The sequence below is a fragment of the Neolamprologus multifasciatus genome, chromosome 11 (genome assembly GCF_963576455.1).
Source record: "Neolamprologus multifasciatus chromosome 11, fNeoMul1.2, whole genome shotgun sequence".
Classification (NCBI taxonomy): Eukaryota; Metazoa; Chordata; class Actinopteri; order Cichliformes; family Cichlidae; genus Neolamprologus; species Neolamprologus multifasciatus.
This window is the reverse complement of record NC_140449.1, coordinates 16,456,210-16,479,171: the sequence shown is the minus strand read 5'-3', so window position 1 is coordinate 16,479,171 and position 22,962 is coordinate 16,456,210. Positions and strand designations below refer to the sequence as shown.

General features: G+C 39.6%; 3 protein-coding genes across 11 annotated transcripts in view; 2 read left to right on the top strand and 1 right to left on the bottom strand.

Moving 5' to 3' along the window:
• The first annotated feature begins 3,509 nt into the window (after positions 1-3,509).
• On the top strand, positions 3,510-4,828 carry LOC146508038 (chemerin-like receptor 1). The gene has a single exon (XM_085176139.1). The coding sequence runs from the start codon at positions 3,510-3,512 to the stop codon at positions 4,566-4,568; it is 1,059 nt and encodes a 352-aa protein (XP_085032265.1). The 3' UTR covers positions 4,569-4,828.
• A 158-nt stretch (positions 4,829-4,986) lies between these two features.
• Positions 4,987-6,453, bottom strand: LOC146508037 (uncharacterized). Of its 2 annotated transcripts, XR_014876832.1 has the most exons (5): positions 6,142-6,443; positions 5,940-6,051; positions 5,694-5,847; positions 5,449-5,576; positions 4,987-5,335 (listed from the first exon to the last, which is right to left on the bottom strand). XR_014876832.1 is itself a non-coding variant. In XM_085177117.1 (4 exons), the coding sequence occupies exons 1-4, from the start codon at positions 6,205-6,207 to the stop codon at positions 5,075-5,077; spliced, it is 813 nt and encodes a 270-aa protein (XP_085033243.1). In that variant the 5' UTR covers positions 6,208-6,453; the 3' UTR covers positions 4,987-5,074. The 2 variants fall into 2 exon arrangements, 1 of the variants encoding a protein (XP_085033243.1); XM_085177117.1 differs by having other exon boundaries at positions 5,694-6,051; positions 6,142-6,453.
• Positions 6,454-11,784: 5,331 nt separating this feature from the next.
• LOC146508036 (protein spire homolog 1-like) overlaps positions 11,785-22,962 on the top strand; it is a 38,618-nt gene continuing 27,440 nt past the window's right edge. For 3 of the 8 annotated variants that reach the window (XM_085177384.1, XM_085177381.1, XM_085177382.1), the window contains exons 1-2: positions 11,786-12,428; positions 17,481-17,509. In XM_085177384.1, coding sequence (XP_085033510.1) covers positions 12,086-12,428; positions 17,481-17,509 — 372 coding nt within the window. In that variant the 5' untranslated portion in view covers positions 11,786-12,085. Of the gene's footprint in view, positions 12,429-17,480; positions 17,510-22,962 lie in introns of all 8 variants that reach the window. The other 5 variants (XM_085177386.1, XM_085177387.1, XM_085177385.1 and 2 more) reach the window with 3 other exon arrangements.

Here is a 22,962-nt window from a genome sequence, read left to right as displayed (position 1 = left end):
ATATGATGTGAAAGTGGCAGTATAAAGCTGCAAGCTGTTTAGTTTGCATTATGACTGAAACTAGCACCACTGGTGAACAGTGGGCTGAGGTCAGTTTCATGATGAATAATATGCAATTTGTAATGACCACTGATCAACAACCACAGTCAGGATCACACATCAAGACAAATTATACTGTTAGTTAGCCCTAATTAGCACTAAAAAAAATAGGTTGATTGAAATCTGAAAGTCTTCTTTCACAGAGTCAAAGCAAAACTAAAAGGCCATCATGAATAGAGCACAGTAAGCTAGACAGTGTTTGATTTGTTGCATGCTGTTGCGTTATGTGTAGCAAGACGTTGTGGGGTTTCACAAAACTGTTTCTGTCATAACTGAAGCTGAGGAACCAAATGCAGACAATGAAAAGAATATACTAAAAGCAAATCTTTATTGGCTGATACAAAGAGCACAAAATTAGTCCCAAAAGGTGTAGTAACGGAAATATAAAGAGTAAGCACGAAAGCTGGAAGATTGATCTAAAAAAACAAGGGCTTTACATGCAAGGAACACAGACTGGCACAAAACAGACATCTCGACACAGTATAGACTCGACTATAAATACAGTAAGAGTTGTCTGTGGAGAACAAGCACAACAAACAAAAGGTGAAAACATTGACACTGACATTAAAAAAAATAAAAATGAAAACAGAAAAAAAAGAGACAAACCCAGGACGTCAGAGATACTGTAAACAACACTAAGATGTCAAGATGTTGATACAGAAATTAAACAAAAAGAGGCACAAACAGGAACACTTAGGTGACTATTGCTGCGAATAATAACACCTGACGTAAACCAAAGCAAGAAATATCATAAAAATTAAAATACAACACTAGAATAACCATAAAATAGACACACAGGAATCAAAAGCTACAATCAAAACAAGAATATTAACATTTCAAATGGAAAAACAAAACAACAAAATGCCAATTATGAGGTATAAGCTATCTAAATACAAGCTATATAACGAAGAAGTCAAGACAATCTGAATTGCCCATGGTGTCGATTTAAATTGTCCTCTGGCACAGTTATAGGTATTAGTTGCTACTAAAAACAAATAAAGCAGTTGGAAGCAATGGTCTGAACCATTTTTAAATTGGGTGGGGGGAGGGTATTATGCAATATATTTAGCTTTAGAATTTATATTCAATGTTTATTATAGCTAGGCTCAAAGTGTTAATGCTCTCTTATTTTAATAAACAACATTATCATATGCAAAAATTAAGGTGGCACCAGTGGTGGCGAAAGATTATTTTATGACGACACATGCCACCACAGTAGATCTTCCCCTGATTAGTCTGTGTTATATTAACCAGTCAGTTTGATCAGTCATTTTTCTGTATTCATCAACAGCCAAACAGGAGCACCTCACCAAAGGTATGTAATCTTGTTATTTTGCACAACCGTAAAATCCATGGTTATTTTCTATTCAGGAAAAGACTAATCTTGTAAAATAAGCTAATTAACTAATATTAGGTAAATTAGCTAAACTGCTTGAGAGCACTGATGTGAGGACTTCACTGTTTTTTTTCTATCATAAATACAACTTGTCTAAAAAGCCTCAGACAGTGGCAGTGCGGTATGTACTTGCTGTAAAACTCCAGATATTATCTGTTATGGTGCATTTAAACCAAATTTAGAAAGTGGTTTTAGTTACATACTATATCTACCTAATGAGGAGAATTTATGCAAAATCATGGCGAGTGAAATAAATATAGGCGAATGTTTGTGTTAAAATAGTTCAGCTTCTGTTAAAAAAAACTGTTTGGGTTGTAACATCAAAAATGTCTGTCTGTTTATATATTTTATGTGAACTGAGCGCATACAATGCAAAGGTCCAAAATGACCAAGGTATTAAGGTATAAAATACCTTCTCTTCAAGTAATGGTGTCATTCTTGAGAACCCAAAACAACATAAAGAAACAAGACAACATCCAGCCCATGAGATTATTTCATGTCAATTATTAATGGCCTGTTTGTATGTGGGACTGCTGAAACCATGCAGACAGGGACAGGTATTTATTTTGATAAGCAAATCATGCAACCATTCACATACAAAGACAGAACAGACTCATACCATTTTGTGAAGAAAGGCAGGAAGGCAGACATTCCAAAGACAATTGTAGTGGTACAGGCCAGGTACACAGAGAGAAGGGAATTTTTTAAATGCAAGCACATCTGGAAAAAGTGAAGATGCAGGAATGTGTGCATGTAGCATAGAACCATGGGTCAGTGTCTGGGTGTCTAAATGCTTCTAAAAGGCCTGAATGAGCACTTGAAGCCATTTATATGTATTGACTTGTTTGAATACAGTTAAAAAAAAACAACAACTGGGCAGTGTGGGTAATGAGCTACCAGAAAGGTCTGAGCAGCATTTCCTGATTTTTAAAGTACTGATGATGTCATATCTGACATGAGCAGGTTGAACCAAGAGGAGGGGTTTCTATTACCATAGGAATGCTTCCTTTTGTTTGTTTCATGATACAAAGGGATTTGTTGAATATTTTTTCTTAAATAGAGCCATTTAGTTTTAGTTTTAGATTTCTCAGCTCAAGCTAGTGGTAGTGGCTACTTGAAGGGAAATTGATAGCCTGATATATAGTCAGTCTCTGCTTGATTCAGAGGAGGAAGGAAAGGTAAGCTGTGTCACTAAATCCATGTGCGTTTGATTTTTGTTAATTGAGTTAATTATGAGGGGTTTTAGCAAGTTTCACATATGATGGAGGTCGCTGTAAATATATTGCTCATACCACTTTCCTTATCACTCAAGTCAGACTATCTTACAGTGACATAGAATTGAGTACTAATAAAGTACTGCATTTCTTTCATAGTTATAACTTGTCTACAAACTCTCAGAGAGTGACAGTGTGTATGTTTTTCTGCCTAATAGTTGAAAAAATGCAGGTGTACTGTTTAAGGTGTATTCAAACCAAACACAAAGATCATTACAATTCATTACAAGAACAGATGGGGATTCATTTGTGTCATGCTACTTCATGAAAATCCATCATCTGTGGATTTTTTGTTTATTTACACCACTGATTATTTTCCTGCACCTTTTATTGATAACTTGAGTAACTTCTTGAGTTACTGTGTTAAAAACAAGCATGTCCCTGTCATCCCCATTACTTTTTTGTAAGCCCTGTATCATAATTATAATTTAGTTTGAGATCTACAATCTTATAACAAATTGCTAATAATAAATTGGTTGGTATACCTTTTTTTTCATGACTGCTCTAAATTTCTTCAATTACTTCTCGGCTCACCTGAAATCTAGACCTTAATCTGCCTTAACGTTTAAATCTGTAAGTGAATTCATTACTGTTCATGTTGATTTAACTCTAAGGTCTGATATGGACAGTCTTCAGTTGTGTCATAACTTCAGCTGTTAGCTCAAGCAGAAATTTAAAACACACTTGTTCACTTGTTTTGTTTTTGTTCTGTTGCTGCAGGTCTCAAAGCAATGACTGCAATGACCCCAGAAAATTTCAGTCCAACCAATACAAGTGCCGCACCTGATGTAGATGAGTCTTTGGATAACTTGCGTCAGTCTTTCAACATCATATCTGTCGCTGTTTTCTCCCTGGTCTCTCTCCTCTGTGTGCAAGGGAATGGAGTGGTTATCTGGGTGACCAGGTTCAGGATGAAGAAAACTGTTAACACAGTTTGGTACCTCCACCTTGCTGTGGCTGACTTCATCTTTGCAGCGTTTCTGCCCTTTAGTGTAACATTCCTGGCTTTGCGGTTTCACTGGCCTTTCGGTAATTTCATGTGCAAGCTGGACACCACTACAAGCTCTCTGAACGTGTTTGCCAGTGTCTACATTCTGGTGGTGATCAGTGTGGACAGATGTGCGTCTGTGGTGTGGCCTGTCTGGGCTCAGAACCACCGAAATGTACGCAACGCATTCTATGTTAGTCTGTGTGTTTGGGTGGTGGCTTTGATTGTCAACATTCAATTTTTTTTTTTTTTCATGCACACAGAGGAAGTGTCTAAAAACACAACTTACTGCTTCAGCAGTGTTGAGGATTTTAAATATGCAACACCATCTGTCTTTCATACCATTTCAATCACCCACTTCCTTTTAGGATTTGCAGTCCCCTTCACTGTCATTGTCTCTTGTTATGGTGTCATCATCCATCGTCTCAGGACAAACCACAGCCTGGCCAGCCAATCAAGTCACCCTTTTAAAGTTATTGCTTCCATTATCGTCACTTTTTTTCTGTGCTGGGGGCCCTATCACATCATTGATCTAATTCAGCTGGTGGTATTTATTCCACCAAATGAAACATTTCACTATGCCTTTCGAATTGTGTTGTATGTCGCTGAGAATTTGGTTGTTCTTCACTGCTGCTTGAATCCACTGCTGTATGTCTTCTTGAGACAAGATTTTAAGGCTGAAATACGAAAATCTATCCTGAATGTGCTGGAGAGTGCCTTCCAAGAAGAGGAGACACGCTCTTCCAGTGACATGAAGTCAGTGAACACCAGGCAGAGCAGAGAGAAGTCAGATTTGGTTACTGAGGTATAAAGCTGTATACAAAGTAAAAAACCAAGTGTCAATTTTACACTAACAGAGTTGATTTTAACTCTGCTTCAGATAACATTTGGTCCCACTCAAAATTAGAGTTAAATTTACTCTATGGCCAGTGTTAACTTTTCAGTGTTAATTGTACTCAATTTAGTGTCAAAATTAACAACAAAATGTGTAAAAATATTTAACACTGAGGGTTATTCACACTGTTCAGAGTAATTTGATTACACTTTATAGAGCTATTTTTACTCCAAATTTAGTTTAATAATAACACTGATGTGTAATAATATATCATTTTTATTTCTCTGTAGTGTGATTTTTTTCATATTCATCTTATGATGCTATATTACTAAATAACTGTGATTTATCCTACATTATGGAAATAACAAATATACAGGTTCAAAGTAACAGCATTTATTATGTTTCTCATTTCAGTGTCATTTAATTAACATAACAAACCCTTACAATTCATAGTTCTATGATGCTCACTAGAGAAAGCAATATCACATTTCCCCAATGTCGTAGTTGTTTGCAGAAAAGTAAGAAAAGTTGGTCATGGATGAACTGTATGATGTACCAAAGACATAATGGGCCCTAAAGAGTTCATCAAGGGCTCCTACTGAACCTCTCGCTTTACATGGAAGTGCATACTTCTCAATCACAATGAAGGTATGAATGCTGCTTCTTGTGGATCCCTGAGTAAGAAGGTAGGGCTGACTGCTTCGGGTGATGTTGTCTAGATGCTGCTGTACACTGGTTCCAGCCTACAACAACACATTAAACAACACTATTAAGTGACTATTGTCTGACAGTAGATTAGCTCAACTCACTGTCCATGAAAATAGAGGTGGTGGAAAGTATCTTTTAAACAACATACCTTTGGAAATTTGATGAGGTTATTGACAGCCTGAGATGCAGACATCTTTCCTGGTCTCTTTCGCCCTTGTGCAGATGGTGGTAGCAGATGTAGCAGCAGCAAGATAGTAGACAAGTCACTGTCCCAGCCTACAGACGAATAAACAAAGAATTATTCCAAAAATACATTGAATTGACAGCATTACCTATATAACCAACAATGGCAAATAAAAACAGTCACAATCATACCATTTTCAACTTCAGTACCTGACTCAGCATTGCACATTAACTCCAAGAGCTCTGAGGTGGGGACAAGTCCAGGACTTTCCTTTACAACCTTTGCTTTGAGATTGATGGGCCACCTCTCCAAGAATTTGCTCGCAGTGACCTCACAAAACAGTAGTTGGAAATCTTGTTCTATCTGTAATGCAAAAATACAGAACATAGAGAGGTGTTTGATTGAATCCTGCCTACAAATTACATCAGTATCATTTAAATGATAAGTGAACTTACTTTTGGGAGATTTGCAAACTGAGACGCTACTTTCCTCCACAGCTTTTCTTTGAATGGTCTTCAACCGCCATGCAATGTATCCTGAACCGCTCTCTGGATCGTAGTAATGTTTCTATGTAATTAAATAAACGAAGAAGGACTATGTTATCAACATTTCTGAAGGCAATTATGTATTTAATGTTGAAAAGTTCCCTTTACTTACATATCCATGTTGTGAATATGGGTCTTCCAGATATGGAGACAGAGCAACAATGCCCTGCGCATACATCACTCTTACGCTTTTAGGGGGAGATGCCCTAATGTATAAATTCAATAATTGGCATTAAACATCACAATTAAAAATAATACAATGTTAAAAATGTTTCTTTATAGCTTACATTTTTGATTTGCTATCAGTTAATTTACACAAAATATATATTTCTTACTAAATAATGAGCAAAACTCTAAAGTAGTGTATGCCTTTGGCATTTGCTTAAAATAATATAAACCAGTAAAGTTAACTTTATGGTAATGTTACCCACTTTTTCTGAAAATACTTTCGTTTATGTAAGCTAATTAGCGATTATTAGCTTACTGATAAACGGTAATTTAGTTGTTCAAACTGTGCGATTTGACATGTGACAATGATATTATTTAGATAGCATCTAGAAGAAATACATAGTTAAAATGTTTTAGGTTCATATTAATGCAGTGAGAAGATAACAAACATCTGAACTTTTAGCAACTGCTAGCATGTAGCTACTGGAATGTCATTAAACCTATGGGTAAATGCTGCTAACATGTCCTCACTCGACATCAGTGAAACTATAAAGAGCTATTTAGTTTAAAAATACCTTTTAAACAATGTTACCAGTATGGTAAAACTGTATGGTAAAATGTTAATTTCACTTACCTGACTGTGGCAGCTCTTCCTCTTCTGAGAAAATTCCATGCGCATTAGAGGTCTGAGGCCGCACAGCCTGCGGACTGGTAATAATAAACACTGTGTGGAGTTAAGTCTTCACTGCGTGACTAACAAACTTTACACTGACTTTTAACTCTGATGTTAGAGCTGGTTTACTCCTCATAGAGTTGTAAATACTCTATCTAGGTTAAAATAGGTTTACTCTGAAATATTGACACTCCATTTTTTACTGTGTATGAGGTACATAAATATGTTAAAACCTTGAACAGAAATATTCTTTGGGACTTTTTTACTAGCTGTAAATATTACTCCAGAGTAATTTTGTTCAAATAAACCCCCCTCATAAAATGACGGAAACAGCTAATGGTAGAAATGGTGCTGTGATGTATTATTTCTGTGCTGTATTCTGTATAACATTTTTCACCTTTTTGGTTACTGTATTCTGTACTACTTATCCAGCCCTGGAAAAGTGGATGAAGATGGATGGATTATTTTACTTTAACTAACTCACAAAGTCTACCATTGATTTCTAGTTATTAATAATCACTGTGTTATGGGCGATCGTGGCTCAAGTTGTGAGTTGTGAGTTCGCCTTGTAATCGGAAGGTTGCCGGTTCGAGCCCCGGCTTGGTCAGTCTCGGTCATTGTGTCCTTGGGCAAGACACTTCACCCGTTGCCTACTGGTGGTGGTCAGAGGGCCCAGTGGCGCCAGTGTCCGGCAGCCTCGCCTCTGTCAGTGCGCCCCAGGGTGGCTGTGGCTACAATGTAGCTTGCCATCACCAGTGTGTGAATGTGTGGATGACTGGATATGTAAAGCGCTTTGGGGTCCTTAGGGACTAGTAAAGCGCTATATAAATACAGGCCATTTACCATTTGTTAATAACTTATTATGAGCTCACCACTGAGTTCTTACCAATATTATGTAAACATTTACATTTTATATTAAATATTTGGCATTCCTACAGTTCACTCTATTCGTTATTATTATATGTGAATATTATATAATTATCATGATGTTACTATGCTAAACAGTCTCTCTAATAGTTTCTTTCTGTCTTTCAACTTTTTTTAACCCCAGGAATGTCAATAAATAATGACAGTAGTGATCATTCTTGCTCATATAATCACTGTTCTTGTGTTGTGTTATAAATATATTTTGATATGTGTATCAGTAGTATTAACTGAACACACCAAACATTGGATAATAATAACAATATTTAATCATATGCAAACAGCTAACAGACATTACAATTATAATTTGAGAATATAGGAGACAAATCAACAACACACCTCTTCCAATTAATGGCTATTAATATTATGCTGAACACAGTCCAAAAGATTCAATAAGCCACATCTCAGTGTCTACTGTCAGTCTACTGTTTTACTATCATAGCCAAGTGGCTAAAGGTAAACAGAAGTTTTATCACTATCCCTACTAATGAATGTTCTCTTGTTTCAGGATGCATAATAAGTGCCATTATCCAATGACACATCTGCTTAACTCTATCTTTTTTCCTCCTCTTCTTTTCTTTTTTCTAAACTGAGGACCTGCTGGCTTTGACCTTTTTTGTCCATCTTCCATTCCAATATTATGAATGAAATGTGCTCTATTTGGAAGCAGCCCGCCCCCTCCCCTTTCGACAGGTTGTGTGTGAGACTTAAGCACAGCAGCAGCAAGAAGGCGCAGTAGCGGTTTTAGATACGGGCGACACGGGCGGTTGCCCGGGGCGGCATCTCGGTGGGGGGCGCCATCACCGGCATCGGCAAAAAAAAAAATGCTCGTACTCATGCTGCCCCGACGTCAGCCAGCGCATATTGGGAATATCGGTCTTCTATCGCCCATTTGCTGGGAGTAAGGGCGCCCTTCGTTTGCTAGGTGCGCCTGCAGCACAGGGAGGAGAGGGCGGGGCGGCGGGGGATTTTCTGACCGGCTGGAGCAGCGTCTAATAACCAACTCGCAAAGTAAAACAAAATAAAAACAAACCAACAAACACGAAAACACCAGACATTATAATACAGACGTATAATTTGCACCGATGTTTTTTTCGAAATTCTGTACACGAAAAGTGAGCATGAGAGCCCTCGGTGCGCCTGCTCGCTGCTGAAGTCAAAGTAAACTTTATTGTCATCTCCGCTATATACAGTCCAGTATATATAGAGACGAGACAACGAGGCTCCAGTTACAGCAGTGCAAGTAAACAAACAATAAATATAAGAAGAGTAAGAAAATAAATATACACTTTAGGACTCGGGGTAAAGGGATCAATAACAATTTAAAATTTACAGTTTGATGATTTAAAGTTTCACACACAACCCGTCAAAAGGGGAGGGGGCCGACTGCTTCCAAATAGAGCACATTTCATTCATAATATTGTAAATCTAAGCCCATTATATATTCATGATTTGAATCCTGGGTTGTGTGAAATCTCAGAAATAAACCCTAGACAAAGTGAATCTGTGAACTAAGGTGTTGGTCTATTAGATCATGTTGTGCTGATCCTCGGGTTGAGGGATGGGTGTTCATACTGGAGTGCAAAATTAAAACCAATGTAAGATGGACAAGAAAAGTTCAAAGCCATCAGGTGCTCAGTTTAGAAAAAAGAGAAAAGAAGAGGAGGAGAAACGAGCAAAAGATGCAGGTTAGCAGATGTGTGATTGGATAATGGCAGGTCATCCTGAAACAATCAGAATCAGAATACTTTATTAATCCCTAAGGAAATTATGTGGGTTACAGTTGTTCCAAGAAGAAATGGTAAAAATAGTAACAGTAACAGACTAAACTCCAAACAATACATTATGTTACAGATTTTAATATTAATTAGTCATTGTTAATTGTTGATTTGTCCCGTTTTCATAGTATGACGAATTATGATGGCTGTTTGGTAGCTGTTTGCATACTATGCATATTCTCTCTCTCTTCATATGTGTGTGTACAACAGTTTTATGTTAATGTACAATCCTTAATATGTTTTGTGTGTGTGTGTGGGGGGGGGGGGGGGGGGCGCCAGACGGAGTGTTCGCCCAGGGCACCAAACAGGCTAGGACCGCCACTGAGAAGGCGTATGTGTGTGATAGAATTTAGAAAACACATCGGTGCCAATTATAAGTCTATATCATAATGTCTGTTATTTTTGTGTTTGATGCTTTGTTTTTATTTCCTTTTATTTTGCGAGCTGGTTTTTAGATGCCACTTCGGCCAGCCAGAGAATCCCTGGCCGCTTCGCCCCTCTCCTCCCAGCACGGCAAGAGCTCCTCGCAAATGGAGGGAGCTCTTATTAAAAAACCGATCGGTTCCTATGCAATCCCCAAAATGCGCTGGCTTGATGTTAGGGCAGCATGGGTGCGAGCAACTTTTTTTGCTAATGCCCACCATGATGCCACCCTGATCAACAACCCATGTTGCCCATATCAAAAACTGCCCCTGCATGAAGTAGGCCATAGTGAAGGAAGCAGTAAACAGTCTAGCGCAACCTAGAAGTGCAAGTGCCTGTTCGATTCTAATGAGAGGACTAATCAGACAAGTAAAAAAAAACCCTGAGATGATACACAGCAGCTAAAAGTAGGGCCTTTTAGACAAATAACTATAAGACGATAATCATAGACTGCTAATCCAACTAAAATAAGAGCAGTGGATACACTTCGAAAGGGAAACAAAGACTTATGTTTGAATGAAGGTGTTGAATCTTTCCAGCCAATTGCTTCACCAAAAGGCAGATCACATGAAGCCCGGTTCAACAGCACAGTACTGACACCTGCTGCTCATTCGATTTACAGCAGCCCTGCTCTGATAATACATGTGGACTCCAGTGGATATGTAATGATGTATCACTTGTAGAATACCCATATGTGTATGTTTAATATAAATACACAAACAGACACACACACACACACACATCTAACCATCCTCTCTGAGAATGATTTATGTTATTAGTAGGTGATAGCATGTCAAAATGTTCCTTAACTGCTGACATTATCCACCTTTTTGGTTAGAAGTAGAAATAACAGGAACTAAGCCATGCTAGACACACTAAAAGGATAAAGAGAAGCACTGTTAAAGGACTGAGTGGGCTTACACACACACACACACACACACACACCGAAGAAGGATGGGAATTAGACACTGGTGCACACAATTCAAATAGCAGGTGACAAAGTAAATACCAAACACAGGAGACAACTAACTAGCAAACTAAAACAGGAAATGAATGGCAATAATTAAACAGGTAACTTGGATAAAAAAGTAAACATAACATGAGGAAATGGCATTGAAAGAAACAACAAAACCTTAAAAGTGGGAAAATACAGGGGAGAAAGGATATCACAAAACTAGAAACTAGAAAACAAAACACCATAAACACCAAACAATCAGCAACAATTCAAAACTTAGGCATAAAACCTAGTGCCCATGACAGACTCACTCTCCACCTGCATTTCTGCATTTCAGTTTTCCCCTTTTAAACTGTTGTATAAATGGTGTATAAAAGCACTGCTATTTATACACTGTTAGATGTATAAATAGCTGGGGGAAATGGCAGATATTCGTTCAAACGTTCTGTTCAGGCCAAGCAGAAGAAAGTTATGAACTGGGAGTCTACTCCAAAAAGGATATTAAGAAAGAAGAAGCAGCAGTAAACGAGCAGAGTAGGTACATTTTATGTTTACATCAGTCACAGAGACCAACTTCAGAAAGGACTATTAGACCTCAGATTCTACAGGGACACATGTGAACACGTGTGAACAGGTAATAACGGAGAGCAGACATTAGTTTATATTGCAGACCTACTCAAATTACCAAACAACTTACTGCGTTACAGGGGCCACTGTTCTTTAACTTGATGCCAGTGCACACTCAGGACTTTGAGAGAAAAGGAAAGCGAGAGAGAGAGAGAGAGAGAGAGAGAGAGAGAGAGAGAGAGAGAGAGAGAGAGAGAGAGAGATCATGTGACAAATGACTGAGCCTAGCTTGCTGAATTGCGATGTGAGACAAACCCACACACACCAAGCGGGGCTTAATCGCATAAACACACCGTATCTTATGACTGCTGGTAGCAAAGCCTGAACATCAGGCGGGCGGGGAAAGATCCAGATCCAGTGCTGTGCTGATTGACTGGCTGCTGCTGCTGCTGCTGCTGCTGTTACCTGGGGAGGCAAGAGGGAAGCATCGATGCCTCCGGGTCAGTACTCGCTCATGAGCCTGGACCTGTTCTCGCCATCGGGCCTCCTGCACTGAGATAATGAAAGGATGGATGGACGACGATGCGGCGGGGACAACAGAGGGCTGAAGGATGCTGCTGCAGCGATTCGCCGTGATGAGGAGCAGCATCACAACACGATGAACTCGCCGGAAGAAGCGGGAGCGGATGATCTGTCTCTGGAGGAGATACTGAGGCTTTATAACCAGCCCATCAACGAGGAACAGGCATGGGCGGTGTGCTACCAGTGCTGCAGAACGCTGGCGAAGGAGCACCGGGGCGCTGCCGCCACCGGAGCATCATCAGCGGCTACACCGAGGAGGATATCCGGACCGGAGGGTGTTAGGATACAGAAGGACGGGTCTGTGAGGGTGGACCACCAGGGCTGTGAAGGTAAAATATTATATACGTGTGATTGTGCCTAGAGCTACTCAGATCTAGGCCAAACCATCACTGGTCTTTTAAATAATATACGCGTGTTGTTCCAACACGTTGTCGTATAATGTTAACATTAGACCTAAAAGAAAGGGCCCCAGTGAGACTATTATAGAGGTGCGATGCAAAAATATCCTGTAAATAGCTCCGCACATGTTTTTGAGCTCACGCGTGAAAGATTCATAAGTGTGTGTGTGTGTGTGTGTGTGTGTGTGTGCGTGTGTGTGTGTGTGTGTGTGTGTGTGTGTGTTTTCCTGACCAGGTGCTCAGTTTGCATGTCAGGATTAGTCCATAATCTGCATCATGCAGCACCAAAACAACCAGTACTTAAGGCTCCATGACCTGATCTCATCTACACAAAGAAATACCATCACAAACCCCCGCCGCTCTCTCCCTCACATGGCTTCATGTGTCTCCGCTCATTTTCACTGTTTCCTCTTCACCAAACACACGTGTGTGGGCATCATGTGGTTTCATCTCTTTTATTTATTTTTTTATGAAGAGCCCGTCAGCCTGTTTTGTCACCTCGTATCAGATCAGGCTGTTCATTCCGCTTCATCTGATTAAAGCATGTGATTACGAGCCGAAATACGGGCACTGATCAGATCAAGGCGTGGACTGTTGCCCTGCTTGTGCCTGGACAGAACAGGGGCAATTAGTGATGCATCACCCTTGTTTTTTTTTTTCATTTAGGTCTTGGTTATATTTAGCTGTTACTTCTACCTGTGGGAGCCTCATTCATTGGCTGCAATTAATGAGAGGCAATAAAACAAAAAGAGCTAGTTGGAGTTATAGCAGTGTTTTTAGTGCCATGCTGGAAATATAACAGAGTCAGGGAGAGAGTAGTAGCAGTGTGCCAACTGAAAAACCGCTGTAATATTCTCAAGCTACCCCTACAGGCCTTTAAAGTGTGTCTATAGTGTTGTAATCCTGATGTTATTGTACTTTATGGTAGGTCATGTGTAACTTGAGGCAGAATTAGTGTTTGTGGATATTTTTTCTAGCACGGTCGAGCTTTTAAATTGAGGGATAAGCCTGGAATCCAACCAAAACAAAACAGGTGACACTGCATGCTATGTGATATTTGTGTTGCCTTATTCTGTGGGTGCGTCTGTGAACATTTGCTTAAACTAAGCACCTGATGTTGTTAGACTAAGAGCTGGCGTGTTCATGTTCGTCTATATTTACATTTGTCCAAAGAGTGCAGAGCAGACTGACTTAATGCCTATCCATCTCTGTCTTTGTAATTGACTACCTGAGGGCCTGAGGGAAGTGCTCTCAACTCAGCTCCGACGTACACGCACTGTTACACAACCCTGCTGAGTCAGTGTTAGGGCCTTTGATTCAATACATTTCACATCCTGTTTTGTCTTTGAGCAAATCTGAGAGGCTCAGCTGTGATGCTCATGCTGGTTTTGGCCTGTATGTCTATATGGTTATAGAATGAATGGGTTATTTTTAGGAACATGGATGAAACCACTGGAGAGGGGAGTCATGCTAGCCTTTATTCCTCTGTTGCCTGTGTACTGTGACATCATGCTGCAAATAGCAGCTGCATATCAATATGTTTTTTGCATTTGTTTGTTCTTGTACTGTTTTTTAAGTTCGTCAGAGAAAAGTAGAGGGTTATTTTTTTAAATATATACCCCTATGGCTCTTCAGATGATCCCCAGACTGCGTTATTGGCCCCACCTACATACATAACACACCAAATGCTTTCATATGAACGGATTTTGAACTTATCGAGTGCAATAGCATAAATATTATTATGTAACAGTTGTTAAACAGTTTTAAATGGTTAATGTAGGCTATACAGTATTCAGCATTCTACTTCTACTCAACTTCTACTGTTTGGAGTCATAGTTGGTCTTTTCATTCAGTTATCCATTATATTCTGTAATTTTGGGAATGTGTTTGCATGTTTATTGATTAATAGAGCTAAACTGTTGGACTAAGTGCTGTGCTTTTGTCTTCCTAATGCACAAGCTTAATAATCAAAGCCATTCATGTAAATAATGAGATAAATGTGTGGTAAAGGTTTTAAAGGTTAAGGACTTTTGAAGCTATCATCTGCTAACATGGCTTCAAGTTAAATCCTAACACAGTTTGTTTTAGACTCTGTTGTCGTTTAAACCCACATCGTGTCTGCTATGTAATTTAACCAGGCCACCTGACACTTTTTATTAAATCAGAATGAGTGTAAATGTTTTTGCTCATGCCTGTTAGAAATAGATGGAATTTCATGCCAGTACGCTCCTTGACTGACTCATCTTGAAGGCACATTTGATCGTCTGCTCATTTTAGATGCAGTTAACACATCTTCACCTCAGCAGCACGGCATTCAAATCTACTGATGCGAGTTAAAGTTGTGTGCTGATGTCAGTGGTGCCATGATGTTGCATTCCTGCGTATTACAATACAAAACAGGGGTTTGTTTAGAGGGTCATCTGTTTGCAGGCTGTTTACTCATGATGTAAAAGCTCTGCTGATGTAGCCTGGAGAAATGCTACATTCTTCCTTTTGAAGGGAGCGCATTCATGCAACGCGGGTTCTCGACTGGAGAATTTTGTCATCACTGGTCATGATACTCAAAGTGATAAATAAGTTACAGCTTAGAGATTTTGTCGAAATTGATTCCAGCTTGCATAATGATGGCAAGAACAAAGAGGGCCAAAATCAGTTTATTGAGAAATCAAACTTGTTATCACTGATAAATAGGAGGTGCTTGACCACAGAGGAACTGCATATAAGTCCCAAGTGCTACATATTAAAAATCCTGTGATGATACTTTAATCTACTGTAAAATATGACTTCTGAAACAATAACACTGGTGATTATAATGACCCAAATCTATACAACAAATAAGAGTAAGACAGATGAATTAATATTATTGTCAGGCAGACTAACGTCTCATCTCACCTGATGCGTGATAAGAAGCGGGTTACCGAGTGGACAGTTTGCCAGTCCATCACAGGGATGGAGAAAACTGTAATGCACGTATCTAATCAGTTAATCACTGGTCAGCAATCTAAAGTATTTAGACATGTAGATATGGTCAAGACAGCCTGCTGAAGTTCAAACTAAGCATCAGAATGTGGAAGATTGATAGTGACAGTGATAGTGACATGATTGTTGATGGCAGATGGGCTGGTCTGAGTATTTCAGAAAACTGCTGATCTACAAGAACTTTCCTCCGCAAACATCTTTGGTGTTTACAGCAAATTGTCTGAAAAAGAGAAATATCCACTGAGCAGCAGTTCTCTGGGTCTCTTGTTGATGGTGCCATTTTTGCTCACCTGGTTGAGCAGGTGACCATACACCGGAAGGCCAGCACCCTGGGACCAATCCTGACCCTGTACCCTTTGTGATGTGTCTTTCCTCACAGTCGCCCCACTTTCCTCTCTAAAAATCATCACTGTCCAGTCAAATAAAGGTAAAATTGTTTTTAAAACAGGGAGTGAAATTAAGGTAAATGAGTTTGATTTATGTGGGGGGAAAAGAAAAAGGAGGTTGCTGATGATACTGCACTGAATTTAGCTTGAAATCATTTTTTTGTAAATGGACTGGTTATTATATATCGCTTTTCTGCTCAATCACTTTAGGCAACATGTCTCATTCACCCATGCATATAAGCACTTCTTTCTAAGGTCTTTCGATGTCCCATTCACATGTTACCTTTGATGGACACACTTTGAGAAGCACTGAATGAAGCTCTTGGACTTGGAGAAGGCATTCGACCGTGTCCCTCGGTGTGTCCTGTGGGAGGTGCTACGGGAGTATGGGGTGTCTGGCCCGTTGCTACGGGCCATTCGATCCCTATACAACCATTGCAAGAGCTTGGTTCACATTCCCGGCAATAAGTTGGACTCGTTCCCGGTGGGTGATGGGCTCCGCCAGGGCTGCCCTTTGTCACCGATTCTGTTCATAATTTTTATGGACAGGATTTCTAGGCGCAGCCAAGTGGGCTTGGCTTTCACTTCGGTGGCCTCAGAATCTCATCTGCTTTTTGCGGATGATGTGGTTCTGTTGGCTTCATCGGGTGAAGGCCTCCAACTCGCACTGGAATGGTTCGCAGCCGAGTGTGAAGTAGCGGGAATGAGGATCAGCACCTTCGAATTTGAGGCCATGGTTCTCAGCCGGAAAAGGGTGGAGTGCCCACTCCGGGTCGGGGATGAGTTCCTGCCCCAAGTGGAGGAGTTCAAGTATCTCGGGGTCTTGTTTGCGAGTGATGGGAGAAGGGAGCCGGAGATCGACAGACGGATTGGTGCGGCCGCAGTGCTGCGACGCTGCACGGGTCCGTCGTGGTGAAGAGGGAGCTGAGTGTAAAAGCAAAGCTCTCAATTTACCCTCACCTATGGTCACGAGCTGTGGGTAGTGACCGAAAGAACGAGATCGCGGATACAAGCAGCGGAAATGAGCGGAAAGGGTGGATGGCCTCTCCCTTAGAGATAGGGTGAGAAGTTCTGCCATCCGGGAAGAGCTCAGAGTAGAGCCGCTGCTCCTCCACATCGAAAGGAGCCAGCTGAGGTGGTTCGGGCATCTGACAAGGATGCCTCCTGGGTGAGGTGTTTCGGGCATGTCCCACCGGGAGGAGGCCCCGGGAACGCCCTGGTGTTCCCCCAGATAAGCTGGAGGAGGGGGCTGGGGAGAGGGAGGTCTGGGCTTCTCTGCTTAGGCTGTTGCCCCCGCGACCCGGCCCCGGATAAAGCAGAAGAAGATGGATGGATGGATGGATGGATGATGGCCTCTCCCACCAGTAATATTACTGGTGGGAGAAGTAATATTATGTTCTCTGAGAATTTCTCATCCTTGATATTAAAGATGAAAATCAGTTTTCGTAGTTGGTTGGAAGTCCTGTCAGTGCTGTTTTATTCCTACAAAAAGAACTTTTGTAGCTGAACTGGGATTTGTAGCTGAATAATATGCTACCTTTCATTTATGCATCAAAGTTTGAGTACCTCATGCTTCTTTGCTGCTCATGATAACAGTGCTTTCTTTTTTAATCTGCAGGTAAATACAGCCCTTGCACAACAACAGAGGTGAGTAACTGCACTCTAATACTGCTGTTGTTATTTTATTTCATCATCACACACTTGCACATGTTTTGTATGTGGATGTATTTACTTGTTTATAGAGTAGCAGGTGAATAGAATTTGGTATCTATTTTTTTATTTGGTATTTATATATGTTGTGGAATCCACTTGCTGAGTGAAAATAAATGAAGAAAAAATTTAATTTCAAACGTGTTTTAAATGAGCATACTCACACAAAGTGATTACTTTGGGTGGAGTTAGTTTGTGAATATTGTTTGCAGTTGATTAAGTCTGAGACTTGAGCAAATGCAGATTTTCTGGAACACAACCAATCATTCAATTAGCGAGTTACTTATGAAGAGAAATATGTGGCTGTACGTACAAATAATGGCTTCTTGTCCACAATAATGACATGATTATCTTTTTAAATATTTACTCTTTGTGAATGGTTTCATTAGCTACTTACAGTAAGCTAACAGTCAGTCACAACAACAGGGATATCATTCAGATTACAGTGCGGACACCCTGTAGGATTATTTCAAGTGTCAGATAGTGCTATGGTTGAAACTGTCGTAAGCCCTGGGTGTGTGTTAATCCTGATATTTGCAGTGCCACTGCTCTGGCTCCCCTGCCTCTAAAACTAATACCTTTAACAAATGAAACAAGTTCAAAATGTGCTTTCATTTTCTCAGTAAGGAATTGGTTTCACTTTAGGCTTTACAAAGACCTGAACAGTCCAATAAAACAAATACCAGACTGTCTCCAGTCTGGTATTGACACATTTTTTGCATGTTCAGCAGCGAAATTGTGGTTAGTGTCCTGATGTCATGACAACCACTGACAGCTGGGCATTTTTTGATACAGGAATGAGATGTGCTTTTTAATACCTTGAAGTAATTTCAGATTTACAAAACTATTTAAATTTTGAGAAGAATTCATGCGGAAAAAAACGCACTGCGAAAAAAATGGAATCGACATCATGCTATGATGAGCCGGTCCTGATAGAAAAAGGACGAAACTAAGATTCTGAGTTTATCCACTTCTCACAAGCAGGGAGAGTTTCATGGTTTGTTGTTAGTTTATGAGAAATTAAGGAGAAAACTTCTGTGTTTCATTTGCATTTAATATCTCTGCTTCTAGGTATGTGACTGCAGAATTATTAAGAGTGGTCAAATCATCTTGTTCATTGTTAAAAATATATATATAAACTTGTGAGGCCCAGTAACGCCATAAGCCCTGAAGGACAACTAAAGACTAAAGTAGATAGAAGAGCAGTGCTCTGTCCTAGGGAGAGAAATCAGATCATTATTGGTCTACCTTAGGGTGCAAACCACAGGTAACACTGAAAAAATAGTAGCCAGGTGGTGAAAACATAAACTAGGGTGTTGATTTTGGCCAGTGATGTTCTCTCCAAGTGTCCTTGTAGCTGATGATGAGACCTCAGCTCGAGGTATCAGGATGAACTCTTAATCGTATAGGTCCTTACTTTCTGTTCTTACTTTCTGTCAGTTGTTGAAAAGATGTGCTGGACATGACATCACAGTACAGATGGATAATGAGCCTTGATCGCTGGTATTAAGAGGCAAAGTAATGAATTATGAACCAAGCGAACAGTTATCATCAGCTCTCATGTGGAGGAAAAACTGAACATTCCTCTAAATTAACCTTCAAGCAAAAGGAAACTGTAGTATTAAGTAGTATTAAGGGATTACTCGACAAATGTACCATTACATAAATCTAGGTTTATTACAATGAAATAAAGAAACAAAAGCTAAAATAGCTTGATTTTTAGTCGCTATAGGTAAAGCTTGTGTAGCCTCACTGCTGCCTCACAAACTCCTGTAATTTTCCAGACTCTGGGGTCTGTGTACAGTTTTTTGTTCTAAATCTGCAGCCATTAATCCAAAGCCAGGGGTTATTTTCTCAGGAACTGAAAATCTCCTGTAGATCGACAGGACATTTTACAGAACTGTTTTCACAGGCTGAGCAAGACTTACCGTGATGAGTCTTCCAAAGCTGATATGTAAACTGACCGTTTGAAACACAGAGCGGCTGTAGCAGTTATTCTGTTTTGGTTACTTTTACAGTTCATGCCAACAGCAGTTTGACTGTAAAATATGCACACATGATAAATACCTACAAACAAATGCATGTATATATATCATTCCCACTGCACTTAATGTACATGTAAAAAAAATATCTCTGTGACATGTCTTCTAGTGTATCATACTATATGAAGTAGAATTTGTACACAGTAAAAATTACTATTATATAGTATTTTATTGATTCTGCATTTTTAGCAGTTTGGGTTTTTTTATTACTTTATTTTTCTTACTTACTTTTTTATTTTATTATTTTCTAATATATCACTAATTCTCTTTTCCTTTCTGACCCTTGTGCTGCTGTAATAAATTTAATATGGGATTAATAAAGTCTATATCTACTGTATGTCTGTCTATTCTACCAACCTATTTCCTCTTTCAGCTGCAGAGTTCCCATCTGGCTACTCTGATTGACTAGTTAAAATGTCACCCAGCAAGGCCTCCTCCTTTGATGAGCACTCTGGGAGAATGTTCACCCTTAATTAAATGTCTTTGTAAAACTGACAGTGTGCACTCTCACTGCACTATTATCAGCTGCTCTTAATGATCGTGATAATAGCTTCTGGAAATGTCTTACAGTACAGAGGGGTTGGCGTCTCTGCTATTTATTTTTAGGAACTGTTTTGTCACTGCAGTTACCACACTTTTTCTTCCCAGTTTATTAGAGATAGCGCGCAGTAGTTTTCAAGGCATTGAGGACTTGGATTGCCGTGTAATAGAGCTGCAATAACAGATGGACTGTCAGCAAATAACCCAAGCACATACACATGCAGTCCGCTGTAGAAGCAGTGAATGGGAAACTGTATAGACAAATCCCCGCTAAGCAGCTTTGCACCACAAATGAGTTCTCACAATGCAGTGTGTGGCAGAATGGATCAGAAAGCTACTGCAAGTTGGTGGAGCTGCTTGATGCTTGGCAGGACTGAAGGCGTTCTGCTATAGCATGCAGTGTAGAATTAGCCCAGAGCTAGCTGAACGAGAGCATATGTGTGATGGGCATTATCTGCACATGGCTTCAAACAGCAGGAACTCTTGCAAATGATCTGGCTGTGAATGTCAGATGATTTGCTTCTCTTCATAGCCAGTGAACTGGATTCACCAACACGGCATAAGGCAGCCTCACGCTGTTTGCCTGATAATCAGAATAGATGAGTTCACTGAAAATGGATCATTTTTTGTTTTGGAGTTGCAGATATTTCGACATAAATATGATGATTATGTGTGCCTGCTTTAGCAAAAAGGCTGTTGTTGACCCCTCAGTAGAGCATCCTAGTCCTGTGACTCTGTGTAACCTCAGGCATTTGTGGATTATGCTTCATCACATTCCCCTCTGCCAAAGTTTAACCGTGCATACCTTGTGCTCTTTCAAGTCCTGAGCTTTAACGCCATGAAAGGGATTAGAGTTTAACATCACATCCAGTGTTTAATGTAAACAGAAATTTCAGTCAGATGTTATGTGTCTTTTCTCTGCGAGTTTAATGTTCATTTGCATTTACTCTCCCATTAAGGCTTGTGCTGCCATGAAAGAAGAGAAACAGACAGTATAAAAGTAGAGGCAAACTACTACGGGGGAAAGAATGTTGTGTGGTTCAAAGGTTTTCTCTGTTCTATATGTGAACTCACTGGGTTCTACATCTCCAAGAAAACCAAGGTAATTGTTCCCAGTCATATGATAGTCAGAGCCAAGAGCAGCGTGGCCAGGAAACTGGAAAAAAATTTATGCCTAAGAGAAAAAAGCCTATGCTTTGACATATGACGTATAGTCATCTGCACTGTTTCTTATTCCTCAGCTTTTTTGTAATCATGTGAATTTCACTGAATTCACTTGTTTTAAAATAGGTTCGATGTAGAGAACTGCACTGACATATATTATTATTATTATGTTGGTCAGTATCAGAAGCAAAAAAAAGTTCAGATTTCTGTTGTCAGACTTTGAAGGTGTGGCAGACATGCTGCTGTGGCACTGCCAAAACAGTACCACAGCAGCAGAAACTAACAGTTTTAGTTTAGATGTAAAAATGACTGTTCTATCTGATTTCAGCCATCTCTATGTCTTTTACACATTATATATTTTGTGTTACTTTTTTGAAGTAATCCAGTTTGTTACTTAATTACTCACTGGAGAAAGCAATTTGTTACACTTTGCATCACGTTACTTTTGTGTTTAAATTACCTGAAACAAATTGTTAGTTAACAATATAAAATTAGACTTCAGTTCCACATGCCAACACAAATCCTTATCCTAATGAGGACACATATATGATCTTTTGCTTTTAAATTTCTGTAATACGTAGATAAAGGTGAAAACAAGCCCAAGGAGACTGAAGTGATTGCCACTGCCACTGCTTTTGTTACCTGCTGAATTTCAGTGATGGCTGCTGCTTAAGTGTCTTACTCAGCTTAATAACATCATTTTGGGTGCTTAGCTAGCTTTTTTAAAATCTATTTGCTAAGTGTGCAAATAACTGAAGAATGAATGTAGTACAGTAGTTACATTAGTCTGTTACTGAAAAATGTAAGGTGACCCAACACTGGTCTTGGAAGACCCGCAAGTGGTCTGAAAAGAAATAGAGGGATGTAACATCATTCAGTGAACCACTCATATTAAAACTGAAATACTCGATGACTATTGAAAAGGTTGCCATGGTCTGGCATGTTGATTTCCCTTGTATAATGAAGTATTACTATTTGGTTTCCCTCTGACCTTTTAAAACTAATATTAATAAAATAGATTAGACATATATTTTTCTTTCTGACAACAGAAAGGATATTCCACTCAGCCCCGACTCTATATCACTAGCACGTCACTGGCATGTTGATGTTAGCAAGTTGCTCAAAATGTAGCCATTAAGAAAGGCGTTGTTGGCATCACAATCATGATAAGTATATTTTTTCCAAAGAACGAGTAAAACATGTAAGCTTTAACATTTGATGTGCTATCTTAAGGCTTTTTAAGTGACACAGTTCCCTAACTTAGGAGGAAAACAGGACACTACAGCACAAAGCACCTGTTATCTTTGCATTTTGTGCTGTTCAGCAATTGTAATAATTCAGTAGCCAATAATAAAGGTAAACTCCTAAAAAAAAGACTCAAAATAAAGACACTCTCTTTTCCCCAACTTAAATAGACAGTCTTCACTTGTGAAGTAGAAGTTGGTGCACATTGTGCATAGCATAACTTTATGAGGGAGTGATTAATAAGAGAAATGTTCGATTAGAAAATGAAACAGTGGATATATAGGAGATATGCCAGTAGGATGGGTAGAAGCCTCAGCTGAGGCTGTAGCTAATGTGAGCTAGCCCTGAGATCAGCTGGTGTGACCGTGACTTCCTGGCCTGGAACTAATGCTATACTTG

Coding starts and splice junctions, on each gene's coding strand:
- LOC146508038 (XM_085176139.1), top strand. CDS start 3,510: ATGACCCCAGAAAATTTCAGTCCAACCAATACAAGTGCCGCACCTGAT.
- LOC146508037 (XM_085177117.1), bottom strand. CDS start 6,207: ATGTATGCGCAGGGCATTGTTGCTCTGTCTCCATATCTGGAAGACCCA. Junction 6,052..6,141: donor CATATTCACAACATGGATAT/GTAAGTAAAGGG, acceptor TTAATTACATAG/AAACATTACTACGATCCAGA. Junction 5,336..5,448: donor ACCTCATCAAATTTCCAAAG/GTATGTTGTTTA, acceptor GTGTTGTTGTAG/GCTGGAACCAGTGTACAGCA.